This window comes from Tachyglossus aculeatus, chromosome 9 (assembly GCF_015852505.1).
Source record: "Tachyglossus aculeatus isolate mTacAcu1 chromosome 9, mTacAcu1.pri, whole genome shotgun sequence".
In the NCBI taxonomy this organism is placed as follows: Eukaryota; Metazoa; Chordata; class Mammalia; order Monotremata; family Tachyglossidae; genus Tachyglossus; species Tachyglossus aculeatus.
The window spans coordinates 54121998-54147568 of record NC_052074.1 but is presented as its reverse complement, the minus strand read 5'-3'; the positions used below and the strand labels follow the sequence as shown (position 1 = coordinate 54147568).

The 25571-nt window shown below is 43.1% G+C and overlaps 1 protein-coding gene across 1 annotated transcript in view; it reads right to left on the bottom strand.

Moving 5' to 3' along the window:
* MYO3B (myosin IIIB) overlaps positions 1-25571 on the bottom strand; it is a 304584-nt gene that overhangs the window by 214061 nt on the left and 64952 nt on the right. The window contains exon 7 of the mRNA XM_038751211.1: positions 17978-18043. Coding sequence (XP_038607139.1) covers positions 17978-18043 — 66 coding nt within the window. The remainder of the gene's footprint in view (positions 1-17977; positions 18044-25571) is intronic.

The following is a 25571-nucleotide window of genomic DNA, read 5'->3' as shown; positions in this document are numbered from 1 at the left end:
ATCCCCCCCAGCCTTGCCTCCTTCCCTTCCCCACAGCACCTGTATATATGTTGGTACATATTTATTACTCTATTTTACTTGTATATCTATTCTATTTATTTTATTTTGTTAATATGTTTTGTTTTGTTGCCCCATTCTAGACTGTGAGCCCACTGTTGGGTAGGGACCGTCTCTATACGTTGCCAACTTGTACTTCCCAAGCACTCAGTACAGTGCTCTGCACACAGTAAGCGCTCAATAAATACGATTGATTGATTGATTTTCCTTGTTCCCTGTCCTCCTGTGAATTTACAGTTTGGACTCTTCCTTTCTTTCCCTAACCTAACTCATTCCACCACATAGGTGCTCTTTGCTGGCATAGCCTAGAGTCCCCCGATTTGCGGTAGTGTTCTAGGAGAGGGCCAAGGATTTGTCTTGTCCTCTTTTCCATAGGGACAGAAACACATTCCTCTTGTTAAGCCGGTGATTTCCAAGATTAGAGTAGGAGAAGCCAGCGCTGGTATGACACCCACCTCTCGTATTGACAAGGCTCAGTGCTCTCAGGAACACGAGAGACAACGGCTTGATCATAAAGTAGCCAAGCTGAGTCAACGGCCTTGTCCGCTCCTCTTCCTCTAACACTGCATTCTGCTTCTCAGTTCTAGCACCAGTTGGAACCTGTGCGACAGGGACGCCATTCCTCCTCCCCAAACTGAAAACTGGCTCTGCATTTCAACACGTGAAATGTTAATCCACGTCTAGGAAATTTCACCAGCCAAAGAATGGCATCCTTCGCCCCAGAACCTGGGTTTCTTTGACTTTCAGAACACCTGATCAGTCAGCATCTCAAAGAGAGGCATGTGAAAGGAAAGCTGGTCATCGTCTTCATCAATTTCCGTTGTGATGAGAAACCACAGGCAGGCTCACGTGTCGATGGGCCCAACACTGGGTGCGGGGAATTCAGTTGGGTGCTGAGGGAAAGCCCAGAAAAAGCATCAGACGTGGGTTGAGGGAAAGCCTTAACCCAGCCCACTGCCCTCTGGGCCAGTCGGCTGGCCTCTAAAAGGTCAAGACTTGTGTCCTAAGTGATGTCTCTCTCTCTCCAAAGATGACAGTTTCCCAAGGGGACATTCTTTTCTCTTTTCCAGCAAAAGAGAAGGAGCTCTAGATGGGCAGAACCAAGGACTAGAACTACAATCCCTCCAATACAAAATGGGTTCTGCCCGGGAATTTTGGCCACACAGTGGTCTGCTTGACTGTAGAGCAGTGAGAAAGAGAAAGAAGACTTGAACTGCAAAGGAAAGAACCACAGGCTGGTCTTGATGAAATTCAATCCATTCACTGATTTGAATTTCCACTGCCTTCCACCCTGCTTTCTTAGCTGGAGATTAATTCTCAGGATTCATTAGAGTAACCACATTAAACATAGGTCACAACCATTTGCTAAAAGCCAGGCCTTTAAGCACCATTTCCACTCTGCCACAATTATGGGCAAAAATGAAGCATTTATTAGTGGAGAAGGAGAGCATGTTTCCATATGCAGGCTGGCCTGAGCCAGTTTCTGCAAATCCACCGACTGCTGGGTCACCAATGATAACATTGTCAGAACTGCTGTGCTTCCAGTAATGTAAAGTGCCATTTTACAACATGAAAAAAAAACCAAAACCAGATGCCTGAAATGAGAAACAATTTATCAAGAGGCACAGGTATTCACCAAAGAACAAAACATATTTGATAAAAAGCGGCTTAAATAGCAAAAGTTGATCAAACTGGTGACCTTGATATTTAAACAATGGTGGTTAAAATTACTGAATTCTATACATTGGGCCAAACTGAATAAAGCTCAGTGTACTTGTTGTTATTTTTATACTGTCTACTCATGGCAGGCACTGTACTAAGCACTGGAGTAGATATAAGATAATCAGGTTGGACACAGTCCATGTCCCACATGGACTCACAGTCTTAATACCTGTGAGTATTGATACCTTTATTATTAATAATAATATCTTTATTCCACTATTTCATTGTAATAGTATTCAATATGTCAACAATATGTCAACAATTCAACAATATGTCATTGTATTTCATTGCAAACAATTTTCTCTTTATAATCTTATCCAAAAATGTTCCTATTAGTGCCTGGCCCCTAAATGTTTCTGATCCAGAAATGTGATTGTCACATTAATGTGAAATGCATGACCGCAGTTTCTGTTACCATAAAATGGAGGGTTGGAGAAGATGTAAACTTCTGAGACAAGAGGAAAATGCACTCTGGAAAAAAATGTTGATTGTAGGTTAAGTATCACAGCCAGGTATATGCTCTGGGTGCACCTTACTAGACTAGAGAATGTACATTGGTGTTTTCAGAACCATGCGCCGTTAGGAAAATAAGCACTGATCTATGGCCTCAAAGAAATCACTAATGCATTAACAAAAATCAACTCAAATGCTATTGAGAATATCTTGCCTCTCTTTAAAACTCCTCTTTAATTGGTTTGCGGGAAGTTTTGATCACACGCTTGTTCTCCCTCTTGCTTAGACAGAGCTTCACTGAGACAGGGACTGTGTCTGACCTGATTAACTTTTATCCACCCCTGAACTCAGAACAATGCATGACACATAGTATAATTATGGTATTTACCACAATCAATCACTAGCATTTATTGAACACCTCCTCTGTGCACAGAACTGTACCATTTGGGACAGTACAACAGTACAATAGTGCTAATAGACATGACCCATGAATTTATTATTATTATCAATAATAGCAATTGAGCCCACTGTTGGGTAGGGACTGTCTCTATATGTTGCCAACTTGTACTTCCCAAGCGCTTAGTACAGTGCTCTGCACACAGTAAGTGCTCAATAAATACGATTGATGATTATGATAATAGCAATTATTATTGTTATCATTAATAAAAGTAGTTACTATTATTGAACTTGTTCAACACTATGTACCAAGCACTGTTCTAAGTGCTGAGGTAGATGCAGTGATTCAGGTTGGACGCAGTCCTTGTCCCACACGGGGCTCACAGTCTTAATCCCCATTTTACATCTGAGGTAACTGAGGCCTAGAGAAGTTAAGTGACTTGCCCAAGGTCACACAGCAGACATGTGGCAGAGCAGGAATTAGAACCCAGGTCCTTCTGACTCCCAGGTTTGCGCTCTATCCACTGAGCCCCATTAGTTCTCTAAATTCTCTCCTCTAGCAGGCAGCCAAATGTTTTCTTAGCTTAAATCTGAGGAATAATGGAAGAAGAGGACAATTTGGTTGAATAAGAGATGGCAATGGCAAATGCAGAGGAGCTGATGTAGATTTTGCAGGCCTAATGAATTTTTCTGGGCCTTCTGACTTTTGAAAACTCTTTGTAAGGCTAAATGGAACTACCACCAAAGACTCTCACAAGCAGTGTGTCTTTACACCTATGAGGGTGTTTTTGAAATAACAGATAATTTGGTTTTCCAAACTGTCATGTTTCAAAGTAAGAAAACATTCCTAGGCTTTGGAGTCAGATTCAGAACTGGGTCTTATTTATGCTCCCGAACCAGAACTTTGGAAAAACAATTAAATTCCAAATGCAGGAATCTTGCATTTTTAGGTTTACTCCAAAAGCATTTGGGTCTGGCCACTCTGGGAGTTTGAGGAGCTTCATTGATTTTAAATCAACTTCCATTTTGATAAGAAATAATGGGCAGGCTCAAGTGCCCAGAGGCTGTGAATTCTAATTCCACCTCTGTGGCTTTGTCCAAATCAATTGGTCTCTCTCTCTCTCTCTCTCTCTCTCTCCCTACCTCCACACCTTCCTCCCGCTCCTTTTCCTCTCTGCCTCCATAATTTTCTTGTCTGTGAAATGGTTATAGGTAAGAGGAGAATGAAAATCCTTTCCTCCCTGACAAGTGTACACACAAGTGAAAGACACTTTCTTAGAAAGGATACATCCAAGAGCTTCCTCAGTCGTGTGCTTTGCACAGATACTGTGCTAAGCCCTCTGAGGGCCTTCAAGCAATATATGCCCAAAACCACAGGTTTGTTCAGAAAGGGTAGGGGAAATGAAAGTCTTTGATATTTTAGATAATTATAGTGATGGTGGTATTTGCTAAGCACTTACTATCTGCCAAGCACTGTACTTACATGGGACTCTATCAGAAGTACTCACTGACTAACGTTTTGTGGCCTCATACTGCATGCATAAAACTTTCCTAAATGTTATTTGCCTTTTTCACCTGGTTTTTCTTCTGGTTTAACTTCCTTACACTTCTCCTATCTGCAGCTGTCCTCTATCAGATACCTACTTATCCCCAGATACTAGGCTGTGAGTGAATATCCCACCTAGGTGGTAGGGACTGTTGGTCCTATACTGACCTTTCAGCTTTACCTATACCCCTAGTAAATTGCCCTTCCAGGAGTGTTTCCATTTCTGATATAAAAGATAGCTATTAAAGAGCAGTCAGGTAAAGAGATGGAAGAAGGGGCTTATTTAATATGGAGAATTCAATTTATCCTCAAAAAAGCCTTCAATCTAAAGCTAAATTGCATTTTTCTGATGATTATAAGATGAAGACGACCGTGCAGAGAGATCCAACAATAGGTCTTGGGTGACTTCTGATCCCCTGATGCCCTTTAAGCTGCTTCTGGACACTAGTGCGGCCCCAATTCCCAGCACACACACCAAATGAAAGTGATATTTTGTGTGTTTCTTCTCCCTTCCTTGGCCCAGAGGAAATGAGAGTTTCAACTCACGCCTGGTACCATTTTAGAAATTCTTTTCCCTCTGGTGAGCTCCGACTGGAGCCTTGACCTCCACTTCTGCACCCTGTCAGTTAGTCATGCTTTGAACCACAATCAGTTAGGCCCTATTTGCATACATAAAAGAAATCTATCTAGCCCCCTGAAGCAATAAGGTTCTAAACTTGTAAGACAACCTGAAAATTTTGCAAATTGTTAAGAAGTTTAGGTATTTTGGATGCCATCTACAGAATCCTAAATCAAGCTGAATACAACGGCACAGACATTAGGCCCAGATTTGGTGGATTAGTACGAAAAAAGTGAAAGAAAAAAAGTGCTGAACTATATAGAGTGTTATAAAAAGGTGCAAAGACACCTAGGTGCCTAATACAAAACTGAGAGCAAAGGTTCCAATGGGGACAAAGAAAAAGACACTATTTATCTTTTCACCTCTAGGTAGGCAAGTTCTTTGACAGTTTTCGAAATTCATTCATTCATCCAATCGTATTTACTGAGCGCTTACTGTGTGCAGGGCACTGTACTAAGCGCTTGGGAAGTACAAGTTGGCAACATATAGAGACGTTCCCTACCCAACAGTGGGCTCACAGTCTAGAAGGGGGAGTTTTCTAAATAGTTGACACTCTATACTTTTATGCCTTCACATGCTTCTCTTTTCACCACCCCATGTGCCTCCTTCTCTGTTCATCCCTGCACTCAGGCAGATGCAGCTTACAGGTGTGGGAGAAGAGGTATATATGAATTGCATATATAAATAATCCAAGGACATGAGTGCCTATTTTTGGCCCACTCCCTGCACGATTACAGGCTACTTGTGGTTTGTCAAATGAAGGTAAAACCGACTCATAGTGGGATGTGAACAACAGGTGGAAGAGAGAGGTTCAGACTAGGGAAAGCAGGTAAGAGAAACCAGCTGGGTAGCATTAACTTCGGCATTTCTACAAAGAGTTCTAATTCAACATGAAATTCCAGGGGCCAAGGATCCGGGTGACATGGCTGGTCCTAGGATAGGAATATTTTCTGATAATGGTACGACTACAGTGGTCTTGCCCTCAGTAAATGAGTAGCCTAGCAGGTTAAAGAGTTTCAAACCTGGTTTCAAACTAGTGTACATTAATAAATCAAATATATTTTAGCCCTCCTGCTAGTGGTATCTGATAATAAGATGAATGATTGAATGTATGACACAGTGGTCAATTATCATGTGGATAATATAAATTCTATTGTGCTGAGCACATTTATCTCTGTATTGATCTACTGTGGCTAGCACACATCATAAATTACTAGCCTCCCATTCCCATATGATAAATACTCTAATAATGGAATGCCACCAACCCCTATTTTCTCAATAAATCTGTACCCAGCTGCACTGGGAAGAGGGAAGAACATGGAATCTCATTTATGGAAACATATCTAAGAAATATAATAATGTGCAGAAAATGAAGTCTACAGGAAATTATCCTTTCCATCATAAGCAAAGCAAAATCTACCCACAACTCTGCCCATTGAGATTTGGGGAAAAATTAACACCTTTGGAAGGTGCTTTCTTCCATTCGGATTAAGCAGTTTTTCTGTGGAAATAAGGCAAGGTGCCTGGGGACAGAGCTTAGAACAGTGCTTCCAGCGCTTAGAACAGTGCTTTGCACATAGTAAGCACTTAATAAATACCATTATTATTATTCTGATTTGAAAAGTATGGTACAGGCAAGAATTTGCATCAATCAAAATATCGGGAGGGGTGTGTGGGTGTATATGAACGTGTGTGTCCGTGTGTGTGCGCATGCACATGTGTATGTAGGGAGAGAAGGTGTGTGAGTGGTGCATATACATAGGTAAAGAGAGGGAGAGAAACTGCAACATTATTGTATCCTCCCATCTCTCAGGGAATGCAATATGAAAATCATTATGAGTGAAAATTGCCCAAGATATTGCAACTGAATTGCCCAAGAAATATAATGGATTACATTCATTCATTCAATCGTATTTATTGAGCGCTTACTATGTGCAGAGCACTGTACTAAGCGCTTGGGAAGTACAAGTAGGCAACATATAGAGATGGTCCCTACCCAACAATGGACTCACAGTCTAGAAGAGGGAGACAGACAACAAAACATATTAACAAAATAAAATAAATAGAATAGGAAATATGTACAAGTAAAATAAATAGGGTAATAAATCTGCACAAACATATATACAGGTGCTGTGGGGAGGGGAAAGAGGTAGGGTGGGGGGGAATAGGAGGTGGGAGAGGAAGGAGAGGGCTCAGTCTGGGAAGGCCTCCTGGAGGAGGTGAGCTCTCAGTAGGCCTTTGAAGGGAGGAAGAGAGCTAGTTTGGCGGATGTGGGGGGTGGGAGGGCATTCCGGGCCAGGGGGAGGACGTGGGCCGGGGGTCGACGGCGGGACAGGCGAGAACAAGGCACAGTGAGAAGGTTAGCGGCAGAGAAGCGGAGGGTGCGGGCTGGGCTGTAGAAGAAAGAAGGGATGTGGGGTAGGAGGGGGCGAGGTGATGGACAGCCTTGAAGCTGAGTGAGGAGTTTTTGCCTGATGCGTAGGTTGACTGGTAGCCACTGGAGATTTTTGAGGAGGGGAGTAACACGCCCAGAGCATTTCTGCACAAAGATGATCTGGGAAGCAGCGTGAAGTATAGACTGAAGTGGGGAGAGACAGGAGGAAGGGAGATCAGAGAGGAGGCTGATGCAGTCATCCAGTAGGGATAGGATGAGAGATTGAACCAGCAAGGTAGCAGTTTGGATGGAGAGGAAAGGGCAGATCTTGGCGATGTTGCAGAGGTGAGACCGGCAGGTTTTGGTGACGGATTGGATGTGAGGGGTGAACGAGACAGCAGAGTCGAGGATGACACCAAGGTTGCGGGATTGTGAGACGGGAAGGGTGGTAGTGCCATCTACAATGATGGGAAAGTCAGGGAGAGGGCAGGGTTTGAGAGGGAAGATAAAGAGTTCAGTCTTGGACATGTTGAGTTTTAGATGGCAGGCAGACATCCAGATGAAGATGTCTTGAACACAGGAGGAGACCCAAGCCTGAAGGGAGGGAGAGAGAGCAGGGGCAGAGACGTAGATTTGGGTGTCATCAGCGTAGAGACGATAGTTGAAGCCGTGGGAGCGAATGAGGTCACCAAGGGAGTGAGTGCAGATACAGAACAGAAGGGGACCAAGAACTGACCCTTGAGGAACCCCTACAGTAAGGGAATAGGAAGGGGAGGAGGAGCCCGCAAAGGAGACTGAGAATGAACAACCGGAGAGGTAAGAGGAGAACCGGGAGAGGACGGAGTCTGTGAAGTCAAGGTTGGATAGCGTGTTGAGGAGAAGGGGGTGGTCCACAGTGTCGAAGGCAGCTGAGAGGTCGAGGAGGATTAGGATAGAGTAGGAGCCGTTGGATTTGGCAAGCAGGAGGTCATTGGTGACCTTTGAGAGGGCAGTTTCCGTGGAATGTAGGGGACGGAAGTCAGATCGGAGGGGGTCGAGGAGAGAGTTGGTGTTGAGGAATTCGAGGCAGCGGGTGTAGACGACTCGTTCAAGGAGTTTGGAAAGGAATGGTAGGAGGGAGATAGGGCAATAACTAGAACGGAGGTGGGGTCAAGAGAGGGTTTTTTTAGGATGGGGTGACATAGGCATGTTTGAAGGCAGAGGGGAAGGAACCAGTGGAGAGTGAGCGGTTGAAGATGGAAGTTAAGGAGGGGAGGAGGGATGGGAAAAAAGATTTCGTAAGATGAAAGGGAATGGGGTCAGAAGCACAGGTGGCCGGAGTAGCACGAGGTAGGAGATCTCATCTGAGGATACTGCTGGGAAGGATGGGAGAGCAGCAGAGAGGGTTGAGAGGAGGGGGGTTGGAGAAGGGGGAGGAGCGACTTTGGGGAGCTCAGATCTGATGGAGTTAATTTTACTAATGAAGTAGGAGGCCAGATCATTGGGGGTGAGGGAAGGAGGAGGGGGAGGAACAGGGGGCCTGAGAAGGGAGTTAAATGTACGGAAGAGCTGATGGGGATGATGGGCATGGGTGTCAATAAGGGAGGAGAAATAGTTTTGTCTGGCAGAGGAGAGGGCTGAGTTAAGGCAGGAAAGGATAAACTTGAAGTGAATGAGGTTGGCTTGGTGTTTAGACTTTTGCCAGCAACGTCCAGCAGCTCGAGCACAAGAGCGAAGGAGGCGGATAGTGGCAGTGATCCAACGCTGTGGGTGAGTGGTACGAGAGCGGCAAAGGGAAAAAGGAGCGAGCGAGTTGAGCTGAGTAGAGAGGGTGGAGTTGAGGGCAGTAATCTGATCATTAAAATTGGGTAGAGAGGAAAGGGAGGCAAGGTGGGATGTGAGGCGCTCAGAAAGATGGATGGGGTTGAGAGAACGGAGGTCTCTGTGAGGTAGTAATATAGATTTACAGGGGACAGGAGTGTGAGTGAGGAGGCAGGTGAGTAGGTCATGATCAGAGAGAGGGATTTCAGAGTTAGTGAGGGTGGAGATAGTGCAGCGGTAGGAGACGATGAGTTCGAGGGTGTGACCAAGTTGGTGAGTGAGTGAGGTGGGGTGGAGCAGGAGGTTGGCAGCGTCAAGGAGAGATAGAAGGCGGGCAGCAGAGGAGTCACCAGAGATATCCATGTGTATGCTGAAGTCTCCGAGGATCAGAGTGGCCATGGAAAAGGAGAGAAGGAAGGTGAGAAAGGGGTCAAAATCGTTAAGGAAGTTGGAGGTGGGGCCGGGGGGCGGGGGCGGTAGATGACGGCCACAAGACTCTGGAGGGGGTGGTGGAGGGGGGATTACATTTAAGGTACACCCTCAGTCTCACAGAATACCACATGTGAATCATTACCAGCTCATTTCTTTACGAGTACTAACGCGAAATCCATGGATTCATCACATTTTCACACATGCCTACTTACCTGATTTATGCAAGACCTGAAAACAGTTTCCAGCAGTAAATCCAGGTGCTCCGCATTACCTCTCCCCAACTACATAACACTCCTTTCACCCTTCTTTTCTATGTCTTTCCTCTTGTTTGACAGGGGCATGGGGCGAGTCCTTGTTTCTTCCCCACTCTACATCCCTTACACAATCTCTGGAAAAGCAGCATCCACTCGGGATCAGCGAATCCTTCTGCAAGGCCACGAAGGGCCTGCTGCCTACACTGATCTCCCTGACATCAGCAGGCGCATGCCCTTTCTGATGCAGAAACCTCATGGACTGTGCCTACTCTACTCCACTTCAGGACACTGGCGGCTGTGGCTACTAGGACCAAAGTCTAGAAGCTACAAGGCCCCACTCCCAGCTCACTACATTCATGTTCTGCTCTCTCACTGACACCCCAACCTCCCATCCCCAGCAATCATCATCATCAATCGTATTTATTGAGCACTTACTATGTGCAGAGCACTGTACTAAGCGCTTAGCACTGTACTATGAATTCTTTTAGCTCACTCCCACCCAACCTACTATCACCCACACCTTGCACTATTCCCTCCCACCCCCCAACCCCATTTAAACGCGGCTGTGGAACTCATGCTCCATCTTGGGCAGACTGATTCCCCTTCAACCTTGACCTCTTTGTGTCCCAGCCACTACTCTTCACCATAATCGAGACCCGACTCACTACATATGATACTGTTTCCTCTGATACTTTCTCTCTCAGGCGGGACTCATCTTCTCCCACTCCATCATCATCAATCGTATTTATTGAGCGCTTCCTGTGTGCAGAGCACTGTACTAAGCGCTTGGGAAGTACAAGTTGGCAACATATAGAGACAGTCTCTACCCAACAGTGGGCTCACAGTCTAAAAGATTCCCCAGGACTCATGAGCCAAGAAGGGAGAGATGACCTGCTCTTCACCCCCAAATGCCACTTTCACACTTTCCCATGCTCTCCATCCCTCATCCCTTCCTTGAAGTCAATCAATCAATCGTATTTATTGAGCGCTTACTGTGTGCAGAGCACTGCACTAAGCGCTTGGGAAGTACAAGCTGGCAACATATAGAGACAGTCCCTACCCAACAGTGGACTCACAGTCTAAAAGGGGGAGACAGAGAACATAACCAAACATACTAACAAAATAAAATAAATAGAATAGATATGTACAAGTAAAATAAGTCCCCGGTCATCCATCTCTACCATCCACACAATTACTAAAAGTAGTACAAGCACCATGGCATAGTGGATAGTGCACGGCCCTGGGAGTCTGAAGGTCATGGGTTCTAATTCAGGCTCCACCACTTGTCTGCTGTGTGACCTTGGGCAAGTCACTTCACTTCTCTGTACCTCGGTTACCTCATCAGTATAATGGGGATGGAGACTGTGAGCCCCACATGCGACAGGGACTGTGTCCAACTCGATTTGCTTGTATCCACCCCGGCGCTTAATACAGTGCCTGGCACATAGTAAACAATTAATACCATCATTAATTAATTGATTACTCAACACATTATCCCTGCACCACCTCCAATTTTTTGGAGCAGTTTTGACTCCTTTCTGCTCTCCTTTTCCTTCCCTGTAATGATATTTGTGGACTTCAACATTCAGGTGGATGTTCCTGATGATCCCACAGTCACCTGCTTCTTCTCACTCTAACTCCACTGACCTTCTGCTCCAATCCACCTTACCCACTCCCCAACACACACTGAATCTTCCCATCATTAATCACTGTACTGTTTCTAACTTCTCCGATTCGAAAACCTCATTTTTTGCCCACAACAGCCTAATCTGCCTTCTCTCCCCACACTGCTTACCCTGAAAAACTGTTCTTTCCCTTCACAGAGATCTCCAATCTCTAGAACCCACTATTTATGCCAGGCTATACCCTCATTTGGACTCTCTGCTCAGCCTCCTCTCTCTTCCACTGCATCCTTTCTGCCAAATTCAACTCCCTCTGCCCTCAACCCTCCGCTGATCTTGCACCAGCAAAACCTAGCCCCTGATCACCTTCATAGAAAGTTTCCTCTGCTTGTACTGCAGAAAGCTATAGAGAGAAATCCAGGCACCAGGCCAATTTCAGCCACTTCATATTCAGCCCTACTTGCTGCAACTCTGCCCTCTCCTCTGCTGAAGAACATTACTTCTCCTCCCTTATCGACTCCAATGACCACTGTCTCCACCACCTATTCCATATTCCCCAGTGTCCATCCCTTCTTCCTCACCCAATGTCCTCGCCAACTACTTGGTTGGCAAAATCAACATCATCAGGGGTGAGCCCCCAAATCACCCCCTTCACTTCCTTTCTATCCCAGGGCTTCCTTCCCTACAATCCTCCTGACAACCAATTTAAAGCACTACCTCTACAGGAATGAATACTGATCCACCTCACTAACCCTGACCTATTTCCTTTGCGTTCCCAAATGTTGTTCTGCCTCCGCGACATCTCTAGACTGTAAGCTCATTGTGGGCAGGGAATATGTCTGTTATACTGATGTGTTGTACTCTCCCAGGTGTTTAGCACAGTGATCTGCATACAGTAAGCACTCATTAAATATGATTTCTTGATTTTATCGATGTGCCATCAGCACTCTAAGTTCAATATGTCCAAAACTAAACTCCTTATCATCCCTCCCATATCCTTTCCTCCTCCTGCCTTCCTCATTACATCAACACCACCACCATCCTCTCTTCCCCTGAACAGACTGACTACCTGAATATGTGGGTTGAAACGAAGGGAGAAGTCAAGGATCATAGTCTTTGACTTCTCCCTCTCTTTCAACCCCCATATTCAGTCAGTCAACAAATCTGGTCAGATCTTCCTCCACAATGTTTCCAGGATCCTGCCTTTCCCATCCATCCAAATGGCCACCATGCTGGTTCAGGCACTTGTCATATATCCCAGCTTGACTATTACTTCAGTCTCTTTGCTGATCTAATCGTAATAATTGTGTTATTTGTTAAGGGCTTACTATGTGACAAGCACTGTACTAAGCACTATGATCAGGTTGGACACAATCCCTGTCTCACATGGGGCTCACAGTCTAAAGCAGAAGCAGCATGGCCTAGTGAGAAGCAGTGGGGTGTAGTGGGTACAGCACGGGCTGGGAGTCAGAAGGACCTGGGTTCTAATCCCACCCTGTCACTTGCAGGCTGCGCGACTCTGGACAAGTTAAATAAATTTTAAGCAACTTCTCTGTGCCTCAGTTCCCTCATCTGTAAAATGGGAATTGAGATTGTGAGCCCTATGTGGGGCAGGGACTGTGGCCAACCTGATTAGCTTGTATCAGTACAGTGCATGGCACACTGTAAGTGCTTCACAAATACCATAAAAAATAAAGAGGTGGGAGAAGAGGTATTGAATCAGTGTGGCTTAGAGTATGGGCCTGAGAGTCAGAGGCCCTGGGTCCTAATCCTGGCTCTACTACTCGTCTGCTGTGTGACCCTGGGTAAGTCACTTAGTTTCTCCATGCCTCAGTTTCCTCATCTGCAAAATAGGGACTAAATCCTACTCCTTCCTATTTACACTGTGAGCCCCAATGATTCTCTTGCATCTATCCCAGCATTTGGCAGAGGGGTTGGCACACAGTAAAGCATTTAATGCATACCGCAGTTATTATTTTACTCCCCATTTTACAGTTGAGGAAACAGGCACACAGCAGGTAAGTGGCAGAGATGAGATTAGAACCCATTAGTCTTTTAGACTGTGAGCCCACTGCTGGGTAGGGACTGTCTCTATATGTTGCCAACTTGTACTTCCCAAGCGCTTAGTACAGTGCTGTGCACACAGTAAGAGCTCAATAAATACGATTGATGATGATGATGATTAGAACCCAGAACCCCCACCTTTCGGGCCTATGCTCTTTCCACTAACCCACACTGCTTGTTCTTGATCTCCCTGCCTTGTCTCTCTTCTCCAGGTCACACTTCACCCTGCTTCCCAAATCATTTTTCTAAAACACCATTCTGCACAAATCTCCCTACTTCTCCAAAATCGCCAATGGTTGCCAATTCTTCTTCACATCAAATAGAAACTCCCGTGCAATGGCTTTGGAGCACTCAATCATCTCTCTTCCTCCTAGTCCCACTCCACCCCAGTCTTGTTCGCTCTCAAAATAACCTATTCACTGTGCCTCATCCTCATCCCTCCTGCTGCTGCCCTCCCACTTCATATCCAATGGAACCTTTCCTTCTCCACTATCAAAGTCCTTCTGATAGCATATCTCCTCCGGGAGGCTCTCCCTGATTGATCTGTCATCTCCCCTCAATGGCCACTTCAGCTCTTCAGGGCCACCTAAGCACTAAGAACTCATAGCTCCCTTAGCATTTAGGTGTATATTTTATATATGCTAATACTTCACCCTGTAAAATTTACGTGTCTGTCTCCCCACAAGACTGTAGGTCTTTGAAGGTACAGATTATGTGTAATAGAGTGCTCTGTACACAGAAGATACTCAATAAAATGCTATTGATCGAAGGAAAAAAGTAGCATTTCTCTGATGTAAGTGTTCAGTCTTGTTGAGTCTCCAGTCACGCTTAACCACTTCTTAGTTTACAGTATAAGAAAATGTAATCTGTAGTCAGCTGAGTTTATAAATGGGGCCTAAGTGAAATAAAAATAAGGCCCTTAGAGTCTCTAGATAATAATAATAATGATGGCATTTATTAAGCACTTACTATGTGCAAAGCACTGTTCTAAGCACTGGGGAGGTTACAAGGTGATCGGGTTGTCCCACGGGGGGCTCACAATCTTAACCCCCATATTACAGATGAGGGAACTGAGGCACAGAGAAGTCAAGCGACTTGCCCAAAGTCACACAGCTGACAATTGGCGGAGCCAGGATTTGAACCCATGACCTCTGACTCCAAAGCCCGGGCTCTTTCCACTGAGCCACGCTGCTCTTCTTAGCCACGCTTCTTCTCTTGAATAGATAATAGATAACAGATGATCTATTAGCTGATCTACATTAGTCTCTGTAGTGAAATTCAACCTTGAAACCCTATAGCTGAATTCGTTCATCTCATAGAAAACAAAGAATTCAATTTTTCAAAACTAGACAGCCTTTGGATTGCATTTACAACTGTCTGAATAAAACATTACAGGTTAAGGGAAGTGTTTTATGTCTTAAAAATCCTACGATTTTTATTTTGGGGGCTTACTATCCCTGGGTTTCAATTAATTCACTAATTCCCTATAGCTCAAGAGTTACTAATTAACTCAAGGAACCATAATAACCAATCATTAGCTACATAAATTTAAAAGGAGAGGGTCTGTCACTGGAGATACCACTGCTCATTTTCATTTAAATTACCAATTTGAGATAAAAAGTAAACAAAGCTTATTGTATCCTTCTGCTTCAGCAGCATATAATAATAATGATAATAATGATATTTGTTAAGCACTTACTATGTGCAAAGCACTGTTCTAAGCACTGAATATTAACACCTATTGCCCCCTCCAGACTTAATATGCCAAGAATATTCAGGAGAGTAAAAGAATTTACATTTGCTAAATGTGTTACTTATTGCCTTTTGAAGGCAAGGCCTGGAAACTACAAATTGGTAAAGGCTACCAGATATCAATTGTCGTCTTTAGGGAACATAAAATCGATGTGAAGAAAAACAACGAAGATGTTTAGCCTTATAAGCAGTCCTAGCCAAGAAAGGACGTGAACGTTTCAGACCCGAGGTTTAATTTTAATGGAATGAACATATGTAAATGTTCATCACTTGCAGTAGTTCTCCAGTTAACATTCGATGCAATTTTTTAAAGCCCTGTTGAAACTTGGTTGCCTGTTAAGATGTTATTTGGAGAGGAAATTCTGCCTTACGATTTCACAACTGAGTACTGAAGCTTTTCAGTGATGTTAACTATACAAATCAGTCAACTGGACTGGCCCAAATGAACAAGCCTAAACTCTGGTGGAGCAGGCTGGCTGTGTTTGTGCCATCACTGCTGCACAAATAAACAGTCAGTGTAAAATTAGGCTTGTTCTTGGCATGGTTTGGCCCAGATCATCAATATTCCACTTATGCTTGTTTTCAATGGGCTTCACCTTTGACAAAAGCAATCTATCGCCATTGTCTGCAATCAGTTTGAGAGACAGTTGTGAGAACAAGGCCAGAATCTGTTTCCTGATAAAACTAGAGAAGCAAAAATCAGAGGCATGGGAAAATGCAGGACACAGAGAAGCCTCTAAGCGAGAAAACACTTTACTATCCTTTAGCAGGCCCAGCAATTAGTTCAAATAAGAAAAATGGAAAAATTACATTTTGGATCACGAAATCCTCGGGTTGGCTGTAAGGAAATCATTTTATCTATAGAGCTGAAATCAAAACGCTAGAGCAGAATTGAGGCGACGTGTCACTACAGAGGTCTGGACCAGTACTTGAACCAGATAAGCTTGTTATGCAAATGACTTCTGCCATCAGGAAAGACACAGATAATGAAATTGCGACAAAGCCAACCACTCATCACAGAGGTGACAGAAACATCAAGCAAGGTCTTAGCATATGGATAAAGGGCAGTATGGAATTTATACAATCATTGCTTTTAATTTATCATAACTAAGCTGTCATGAGTCATGCATTGACAAATGCATAACTAACTCATATAAATGAGGCAATTATCACTAATGGCTAATGGTTCACCGCTGTGCAGCTTGATGTTTTCCTTATTCTTTAAAAGAGTCTGTCACCCTCGCCAAATAAAAAGGCCTGGAAACGAGTCTGTATGGCACGGAATTCCTCCTTACTCGCTTTCCCCGTACTCGTTTGGAAAAGTTGGTGAAGTTGTTGCATCTCCACAGTTTCTACCTCGATCACTTGGTATGCTTCATCACTTTGCAATATGGGTTACTGTGTAAACAGCAGGTGGATTCGAGTGACGCACGGAAACCATTCCTCAAAGAACGCTGTGGTGATGAATGACATTTTGGCTGTGTCTGCATGCACCAGGAGTATTTTTCTTTGATAATTTTATGGTTGCAAATTCTGTTTTGGGTCAAAACTGCCAGGATCAATCACAAATTTAAGCAGCCACCTAACGTTAGCAATGAAATCCAATGTACTCATTGTACCTTGATCTTGTCTGTCTTGCTCGTGACACATTCTCAACCTGCCTCTGGCCTGGAACTCCCTCCCACTTCATACCCAACAGCTAATCGCTCTCCCCAGCTTCAAAAGCTTATTAAAAGCACCCAAGAGGCCAGCACAATACGTGCACACCTTAGAGGTCCTAGGTTTTCAAAGTTAATCAAGGGACATGTTAAATGAAGACTAGGCAAGTCAAAATTGTTTCTGTGGTTAGTCCGATTTAAGCAGCTATAAAGTTATATACGGCTGCAAATTACTAATAATTTGCCATCACCATCAATAACATTTAGTGAGTGCCTAATTTTTTGCAGAAAACTGTACAAAACACTTGTGGAAGCATACAAGAAGCAACACATATGGTCCCAACCCCCTAACGATTAGCGGAATAACCCTTTATTATTATTCCTACTACTATTAACCACAGAAGTTGTTTCCCCCTTCTCCAAAAGCCACTATTGACCCCTTCTCTTCCAGGAGTCTTTAAAGGGTTTAAAAAAAACTTGCAATAGCTTTTATACAACTTTTTTTCACAATGAAACAGCACTTTTAAAGACAGGACATGAAAAGATATGCAAATACATATATACTGATTCATGCAAAATAGCATTAAAATATGCATCTTAGGTTTCCTAAAATAAAAAGTTAACCTCATAATAGGACTTCTTAAATACAGCAGTGGGCCAATAGTTCTCACCCCCGAATGAGCCTTAATTCCCTTCTTTGCTGAAGGACTGGATATGGTCGAAGGAAACTTTGGGGTATTGCTAGTAATACTTTGGGTAATTACAAAGTACACTTTGAAAAGTAAAATACTTCAGTGAGTCTTTCTCTATTAGTCAACTTTAAGGATGTGTACTACTTTCTGCCTTGTTCGGAATTGTAAAAAAGTGAGCTGTTTTGAGATCACATCCAGAAGCACTTCTTTCCACGATGGATCACCCGATCAGCTGGAGGAAGCCTGGGTGTAGATATCAAACTTCACTTTTACAAAGTTTTGCCATGAGCCAAAGGATTTGATAAACGGATTTTCCTGGGACAAAGGATTCCCTTAAGGAGAAAACTGCGGAAAAATGTCTAATTGGATTACTTATTTTCACTTCCCAGAGAACTGTCTTCTATCTTTCGCTGGAATACATTTACTGCTATACCTTCCCTGTAGGCCTAACAAGTCTAGAGTGCCACATGGACTCAACAGTTTGGGTTTATATAACCATTTCTGAAAGAGTAAACGTTAATGGAAGAGGTACTCACTGGGCAATAAAGTGGTTGAATCCCCTGCACCATTTTTCCGGATGAAGTAAGGTTGGAGGAGGGTTTCTGAAAAACAAAAGCAGTTTTTTTTCTTTTTAAAAATGAAAGCCTATATCATTTGGATAAAATAGTACGATTTTCCCCCATGTATATTTTGTTAATATTAACTGTCATTAAGGGTGGACCCGATTCTCTCAGTGTCAAAAGGTATGACCTGAAAAATTAAGCACTCTGGAAGGAGGGCATCATTTATTTGACTGTTTAGTGCATTGCTGCCTAAATTTTGCTCACCCTGAAGCAATCCCACAGTTGGTTCTCCGGTGGTCTTGGAGGGTTAATGCTCTTTCTGAAGTGCCTAACTCGCTTCTAGGAAGCAACACCAAGCAGCGGGAGAATCAGTATCTCACTGTATCATGGTATAAGAGAGCTAGCTCTTCAGTGGGTGTTCTTGGGATATAGTCATTCTTTCACAACTCCCCAGTAAAATTATCTTTGTAGGGAATTAGTGTCCTACATTACAACAGCTTCCTTTGCCTTCAAAAACAAAGGAATTGACCTGGTGCCGTGGAAGCTTTTGAGAACAGGGAGATTTTCTTCGACACTGCCGGAGCACTTAGCATACTGTTCTGCACCAGAAGGAGCTCAACACACATGGTCGACAATGAGGATGCTACACCATCTATATACGCAGCTATAACTGAAAAATCCAATGTACAATGAGTAGTCCAATTACTCCTCCTTCCCATAATTCTATAGCTGGGCCACATTTCTTAAAATTTTTGCATCAGTATTTCCACATAATGTCTCTTCTGATTCCCTTGCTTGCAGTCAATCTCTTCGGCTGGCCATTCAGAAGCTACTTTGTCAAAATAATATCAAGAATAATAACACATCATTTTGGCGGCACAATTTTATTAACCCCACCCTCTTAATTTTTTCAAACGATTTTACAATAATGTAATTCAATTATATTGAAAACTGTGGGTCTTAAATTCCATTCATGTTAAGTAAAATATTATTGTGACTGCCTTTTAGTGAAAGACAGGTATGTAGTCATAAATGGAATTTAGAAATTCAATCATATTTATTGAACACTTATCATGTGCAAAGCACCGTGCTAAGCTTTCGGGAGAGTATGATATAACAACAAACAGACATACTCCTGCCCACAACGAGCTCACACTCTAGAGGAGGAGACAGACATTAATATAAATAAATTACAGATATACACAGAAATATACATATGTGCTGTGGGGCTGGGAGGGGGGATGAATGAAGGAGCAAGTAAGAGCAGTGCAGAAGGGAGTGAGAGAAGAGAGGAGGAAAATGGTGTTATTCTCAAATTAATGACAGCCTTATTATTTGCAGTCAAGCTTAGCTCAAGGTAACTTTGGTTCAGAATCGTTCTTGAGAATCTGTGGTCTGAGAATTAAGGATCAGGACAGTTAACTTGAATAGTATTTTGCATGCTCATAGAAAGTTTGACTATCTTTCATTAGGGAATGCTTAACAATCTTTCCTACAGTATGCTGTGTTTGTTAAAGGGAAAAATTATCTCTCTCTCTCTTTGTATATATTACACACACACACAAAAAAAATAACTCAGTCATCCATACAATATGTATGAGAAAGTCAAGGACAGTAGGAGGTTCTCTGGCAATAGAAATGATGGAGAGTCCTAGTGGGTGTGCAGCTTATTGCTTGATTCAGCGTGACCACTGTGTACCATCAGTTCTTGTAGTTCCAACTCCAGTGAGGATCACTTACACAAACTGACCCCTCCTGCTAACACTTTTAAGAGGAGCAGAACCGTTCAACCCAACTGTGGCTTATCGTACAATTGCTGATAGGGGTGGAGAGCTAGTACGCTGGATGGACCAAATTAGAATAGGCCAAGCAGAAAAGGTGACATCCTGGGATGGGATTGGGATGGGGGAACATCTGTGATACCCTGCTACCCCTATTTTGGGATTCTAAGGTTGGGAAGAGAAGGGTAACACAAACAGCCCCGGCTTTCCATTCAAGCTGGCTCCCAGCTCAATAAGTAAGATCAAGCTCCCTCCTGACTTTGTTGAACAGTGGACCAGGTCTGAGGCGCACGGTGCTGGGGCACAGCTTAGAACAAGGTTCATACAGCGTGGCTCAGAGGAAAGAGCATGGGCTTTGGAGTCACAGGTCATGGGTTCAAATCCCGGCTCTGCCAACTGTCAGCTGTGTGCCTTTGGGCAAGTCGCTTAACTTCCCTGGGCCTCAGTTTCCTCATCTGTAAAATGGGGATTAAGACTGTGAGCCCCCCATGGGAAAACTGATCTCCTTGTAACCCTGTAAAATGGGGATTAAGACTGTGAGCCCCCCTGTGGGACAACCTGATCTCCTTGTAACCTCCCCAGCGCTTAGAACAGTGCTTTGCGCATAGTAAGTGCTTAATAAATGCTATTATTATTATTATTATTGTTATATCAAATTCTGGTGAAGGTGTCTCTTTGCTTTCAAGTGTATTAGTTATCACAGATATTTATTAATATACCAAGTTGGGCATGAAATAAATCCCATTCTTTAAAGCTGGGATAGGTTGTAAGGGAAATTGTGGAGCTCTCCTTTCTGAAGTCAATAAATACGACTGAATGAATGAATGAATGAATGAATGAATGAAGTCATTTAACTTCTCTGTGCCCCGGCTACCTCATCTATACAACGGGGATTGAGACTGTGAGCCAGCCCCACATGAGTTGGACAGGGACTTCGTCCACCTCGATTTGCTTGTGTCCACCCCAGCACGTAGTACAATGCCTGGCACATAGCAAGAGCTTAACAGATACCATTATTTATTATTATTAATTACCTCTGGAACTCACTGCTCCCTGCAATCCATCAGAGTGCCTTCTGGCACAGATCCCCACCCCACTAATCATCAATCGCATTTATTGAGCGCTTACTATGTGCAAGGCACTGTACTAAGCACTTGGGAAGTACAAATTGGCAACATATAGAGACAGTCCCTACCCAACAGTGGGCTCACAGTTTAAAAATAATCATAAAAGCAATGGCAGTGAGTAGGAAGAGAGTGGATTGGCAAGTTTCTTCCCTTACTCTGTTCTCACGGATCAAATCTGGAGCTCCAGGATCATTCCTTGAGCAGGTCCCATGGAGAGTCTTAACTTTGTCCAAAGTTGAGGAGCAGTGTGGCCCAGTGAAAAGAGCTAGGACCTGGGAGTCGGAGGACCTGGGTTCTAATCCCAGCTCCATCACTTGCCTGCTGTGTGACCTTGGGCATTTCACAACTTCTCTGTGCCTCAAGATTCCTCACCTGTTCTGCCTTCTTATTCTGTGAACACTTTGTGGGACAGGGACTGGGTCCAATTTGAATAACATAACTACTCCAGCGCTTAGAACACTGCTTGACACATACTAAGCGCTTAATGAACACCACAAATACTATCTGATGAGAGAGAGGACAACAAGCTTCTTGGCTCCATCCTTAATAATTACACTCCATCTCAATATACAACATAATGGTGTACAGCCATTGAACAAAAAACACTTTTGTGCAGGCAACCTATCCTTCGGGTGAGCTTGTCCTTCGGTTGCTATACCGGAAGTCCTCAGATTTATGATACAATTGGTTCCTTAAAACTGTGTCTTAAGCTTCAACATTTTAGATTTTGAATCTAAAATCTAGATCATTTAGTTCAATGTGTTCAATGTGTTTAGATTCAATTGAACAATTTAGATTTTGGGGCCTTTATGTACTGGATTTTAGACTGTGAGCCCAATGTTGGGTAGGGACTGTCTCTATATGTTGCCAACTTGTACTTCCCAAGTGCTTAGTACAGTGCTCTGCACATAGTAAGCGCTCAATAAATATGATTGATTGATTTTAAGTTAGAATCAGTTTTCTCATAGGACCAGTGATATAAAGCGGGAATTATTCCTGAACTAAGGTCAGTCACCCCATTTTGGCCAAATTTACCCAAATTTTCTTTGAGCACTCGGTGAATTATGGATGAGTAACACAGTCCTTCTTAAAACAATCTTCCCATTTACCTGTCCAGGTAACTGTTTATAAACGTTTTTCCAATTCCTTGCAGCTCCCAAGGACCACCCTCTCCTCTGCCCACACTCCTGGAGTGAGTGGGGTAAAGAAGGCTAGTCTAAACCAACACACTGTAAAGCTGAAACTGGGTGTACATTTAGAAATATAGTAATTGCCATTTGAATCTGAAATGTTTTAGGTTGGGGCCTTTATGTACTGGCTTTTTGACACAGCACTACTAGAATTATTGAGATATTAGCAAGTTAATTCACAGTAGAATTTCACTGGGGTTCTGATGATCAGAAAAAGGGAATGTGGGTTGGAAATCTTTTGAGAGAATGTGTTCTCTTTCACTCAACCATCTCCAAAGTCACAGCTGGTAAAACCAAATGGGTCATTTTGCCACAATCAGAACAGTGTCATGGTTCAGCGAGTACCATTTGTCCTCCACATTCAGCCTTGTGCCTAATTACAGCTCACAGTTAATAAATTTATAATAGCCAAAAATAAAATTACTGCTCCAGATCTTATTCTTTTTTTTTAAACAAACTGAAAACAGTTAAAGGTTAAAATGTACACCTACTATGTTTTTATTATTTCAATAATGTTAGTACTATATTGTAGAGAAGAACAATCCGGACAGACCCCAGATGAACAGATTGTATAGCCAGATCCTGCCACATTGTTTCTAATGGGGGAAATTAACAGCTGAACATTAACACCTGTCACCATTACCAGACCCTGGTAAACAGACCCAGGTAGGAATATGACTTTTTTTGAAGCAATCTAAAACTACACCTCCATGAAGAATATTCATGAAAATGTGTACCAGAAAGGTATCATCCCATATTTCCCTTACAATTAAGTGTGTACAAAATTAAGCCTACCTCACTAGGCCCTAATTCTCTCTTCCTCTGCATTCTGGTATTTCCTCTTGCCTCGGGGACATTGGATAATAATAATAATAATAATGATGATGGCATTTGTTAAGCGCCTACTACTTGCAAAGCACTGTTCTAAGCACTGGGGAGGATACAAGGTGATCAGGTTGTCCCACATGGGACTCACAGTGTTCATCCACATTTTATGGACGAGGTAACTAAGGCACAGAGAAGTTAAGTGAGTTGCCCAAGGTCACACAGCTTCTACAGTAACTTTTAGTTCAATGTGTCCCAAACTGAGCTCCCTTCACTTAATCTCCCTGAATATGTACCAGCAAAGGGGCATTTGCCAAGTAGAAAGGCTGAGGCCAGCTTGTAATCCTTGCTCCAAAATGAGGCTCCAGGGGAGGAGAGCAGAGAGAGAACATGGGGAGTGCAGAAAGGCTGCTGAAGTGCCGAAACTCCCTTCACTTGGGTGGAGGGGAAAGAGGAAAATAACCTTTGCTTCTGTGTTTCTGAAGACTAGATTTAAGGGCAGGGATCATGTCGACTAACTCTATTGTACTTGCCCAAGTGTTTAGTACTGCGCTAGGCACAGAATTAACACTCGATAAATAGTATTGATTGGGGACTAAATTTGAATATTTGGCATTGTGGACAGCTGGGAGATGAGGAGGGCAAAGGAAATGTTCAAAGAGTGGTCACAAGAAAGGAGGAAAAAATGAGGGAGTACAGAAAAAAAAAAGACAGAAAATTGATCCAAATAATGATTACTCTCATTCTGGTTAAATACTACAAACTACGGGAGACTGTAATTCCAACTGCTGCTAGGCATACTCCTGTACCATCTTCATTTTGTTCTCCTTCCTAGCCCAGCCCAGTGGGCGCAAGACAGGAAAAGGGTCACCCACATGATTTCCAATCTGCCCTGACCCCCTCAAAGTCTAATCAAAAGGCAAAAACAAATGGACTAAAGAGAAGCCAGCTAAAAAGCGTACCCATGGAAACATGGAAGATCGATGAATCTGAAATGGAAAATGTACGTAAACAGTAATGATGGAAATGTTCAAAAAAAGTCTGAAAAATGACAAAAACGCATCAAAGGAAAGATGTACGAGAAATCAATCAATCAATCAATCAATCGTATTTATTGAGCGCTTACTGTGTGCAGAGCACTGTACTAAGCGCAGGTTTGTCACAGGAAAGGGAATTTTTATATTTTACAAAAGCTGCTTTACCAGTCTTCCAACCTATACTCTCATTCTTATATATGATGCATACTTTCAGAGGAAGGAACCTAAGCTTTGCAATTTCAGCACAAGTGTTCTTTAATGCCAGAGTGTGTCACAACTGGAATAATTATCTTCCTTGTCTAGCAGCAACTAAAATGCAAGATGAGGCGAAGAGAAAAATTAAACCCTCACCAGCAGAAATTTGTTGATTGCCCCTCTGATGGTAATAATAATGATATTTATTAAGCGCTTACTGTGTGCAAAGCACTGTTCTAAGCGCTGGATCTGTGGCACTGAAATACAACAGGGGTTACAAACTCAAAAGTTCCTCCCTCTTTGCATCTGACAGACGATCACTCTTCCCACCTTTAAAGCTTTATTGAAAGCTCATCTCCTCCAAGAAGCCTTCCCTTACTAGTCACCCCTCCCTCAGTCCCACAGCACTAAAATAAACATCCATAACTCATTCACTGATATTAATGTCTGTCTCCCCCTCTAGACTGAAAACTCGTTGTGGGCAGGGAACGTGACTATTAAGTCTGCTATATTGTACTCTCTCAAGTGCTCAGTATAGTGCTCTGCATACAGTAAGCACTCAGTAATATGATCGATCGATTGAAGGGTCCTGATCCTTGCCTTCACAATCTGCCTCCTCTACAAGGGGCTTGTAATATACCCTTCCTGAACATAATAAGTTTTTCCCTTTTTTCCACAAGTGATGTCAACAGAGGCTGCGGCCACCACCCCATTCAGTTCCAGAGACGTGAGGACTCCGTGAAAATAATAGCAGCTTGAATCATATTTCAAAATGCCTGGTTAGTCAAAACACTTCATTTTAGATTTGGGAGGAAGTGGAATAATTTCCAGTGATATGCATTTTGCCTGGCTTCATTTTGGTTTCTATGGGTTCAATCAGTTATGAAGGTGTGACAGAAGGGCTGAATGTGAAGGGCATAACATAAAGAGCAACAACTATAGAAAAATCTAGGGATTCATAACCTTTGTGGCTAGGGTGAAGCTGCTAATGTAAACTTCAAGAGATGGTTTAAATTGACTGTAGGGAGCTACAGAGATTACCCATGGCCCTGAGTCTAGCTTCTAATAGGTTTTGTAGCTTAAATGGACTTCGCTGCTTGCGAATTTGGCTTGAAAGGGATGAAGGCCTGGGAACTCCACGAGCTAAAATGCACTGTAAGTTCGTCCCCCGGGTTCAATTTGATTGTCCTCTCATTGGGTTGACAGCAAGAGGGATGGCTGCCAAGGGTAATGTTGGAAAGGCCCGTTAATAGTGGAGAACTAGAGAAGGTAACTTCACTGCTTTTCTCTATTACATCCAATTGCTCTTATTTGGGGGGTTTATACACTCAACTTTTTGTCTCCATTTGTCCTCTGAGTTCTGCTGGTACTGTGATATGTGTTACACTTCTAACAATTTATCAACTTACAGT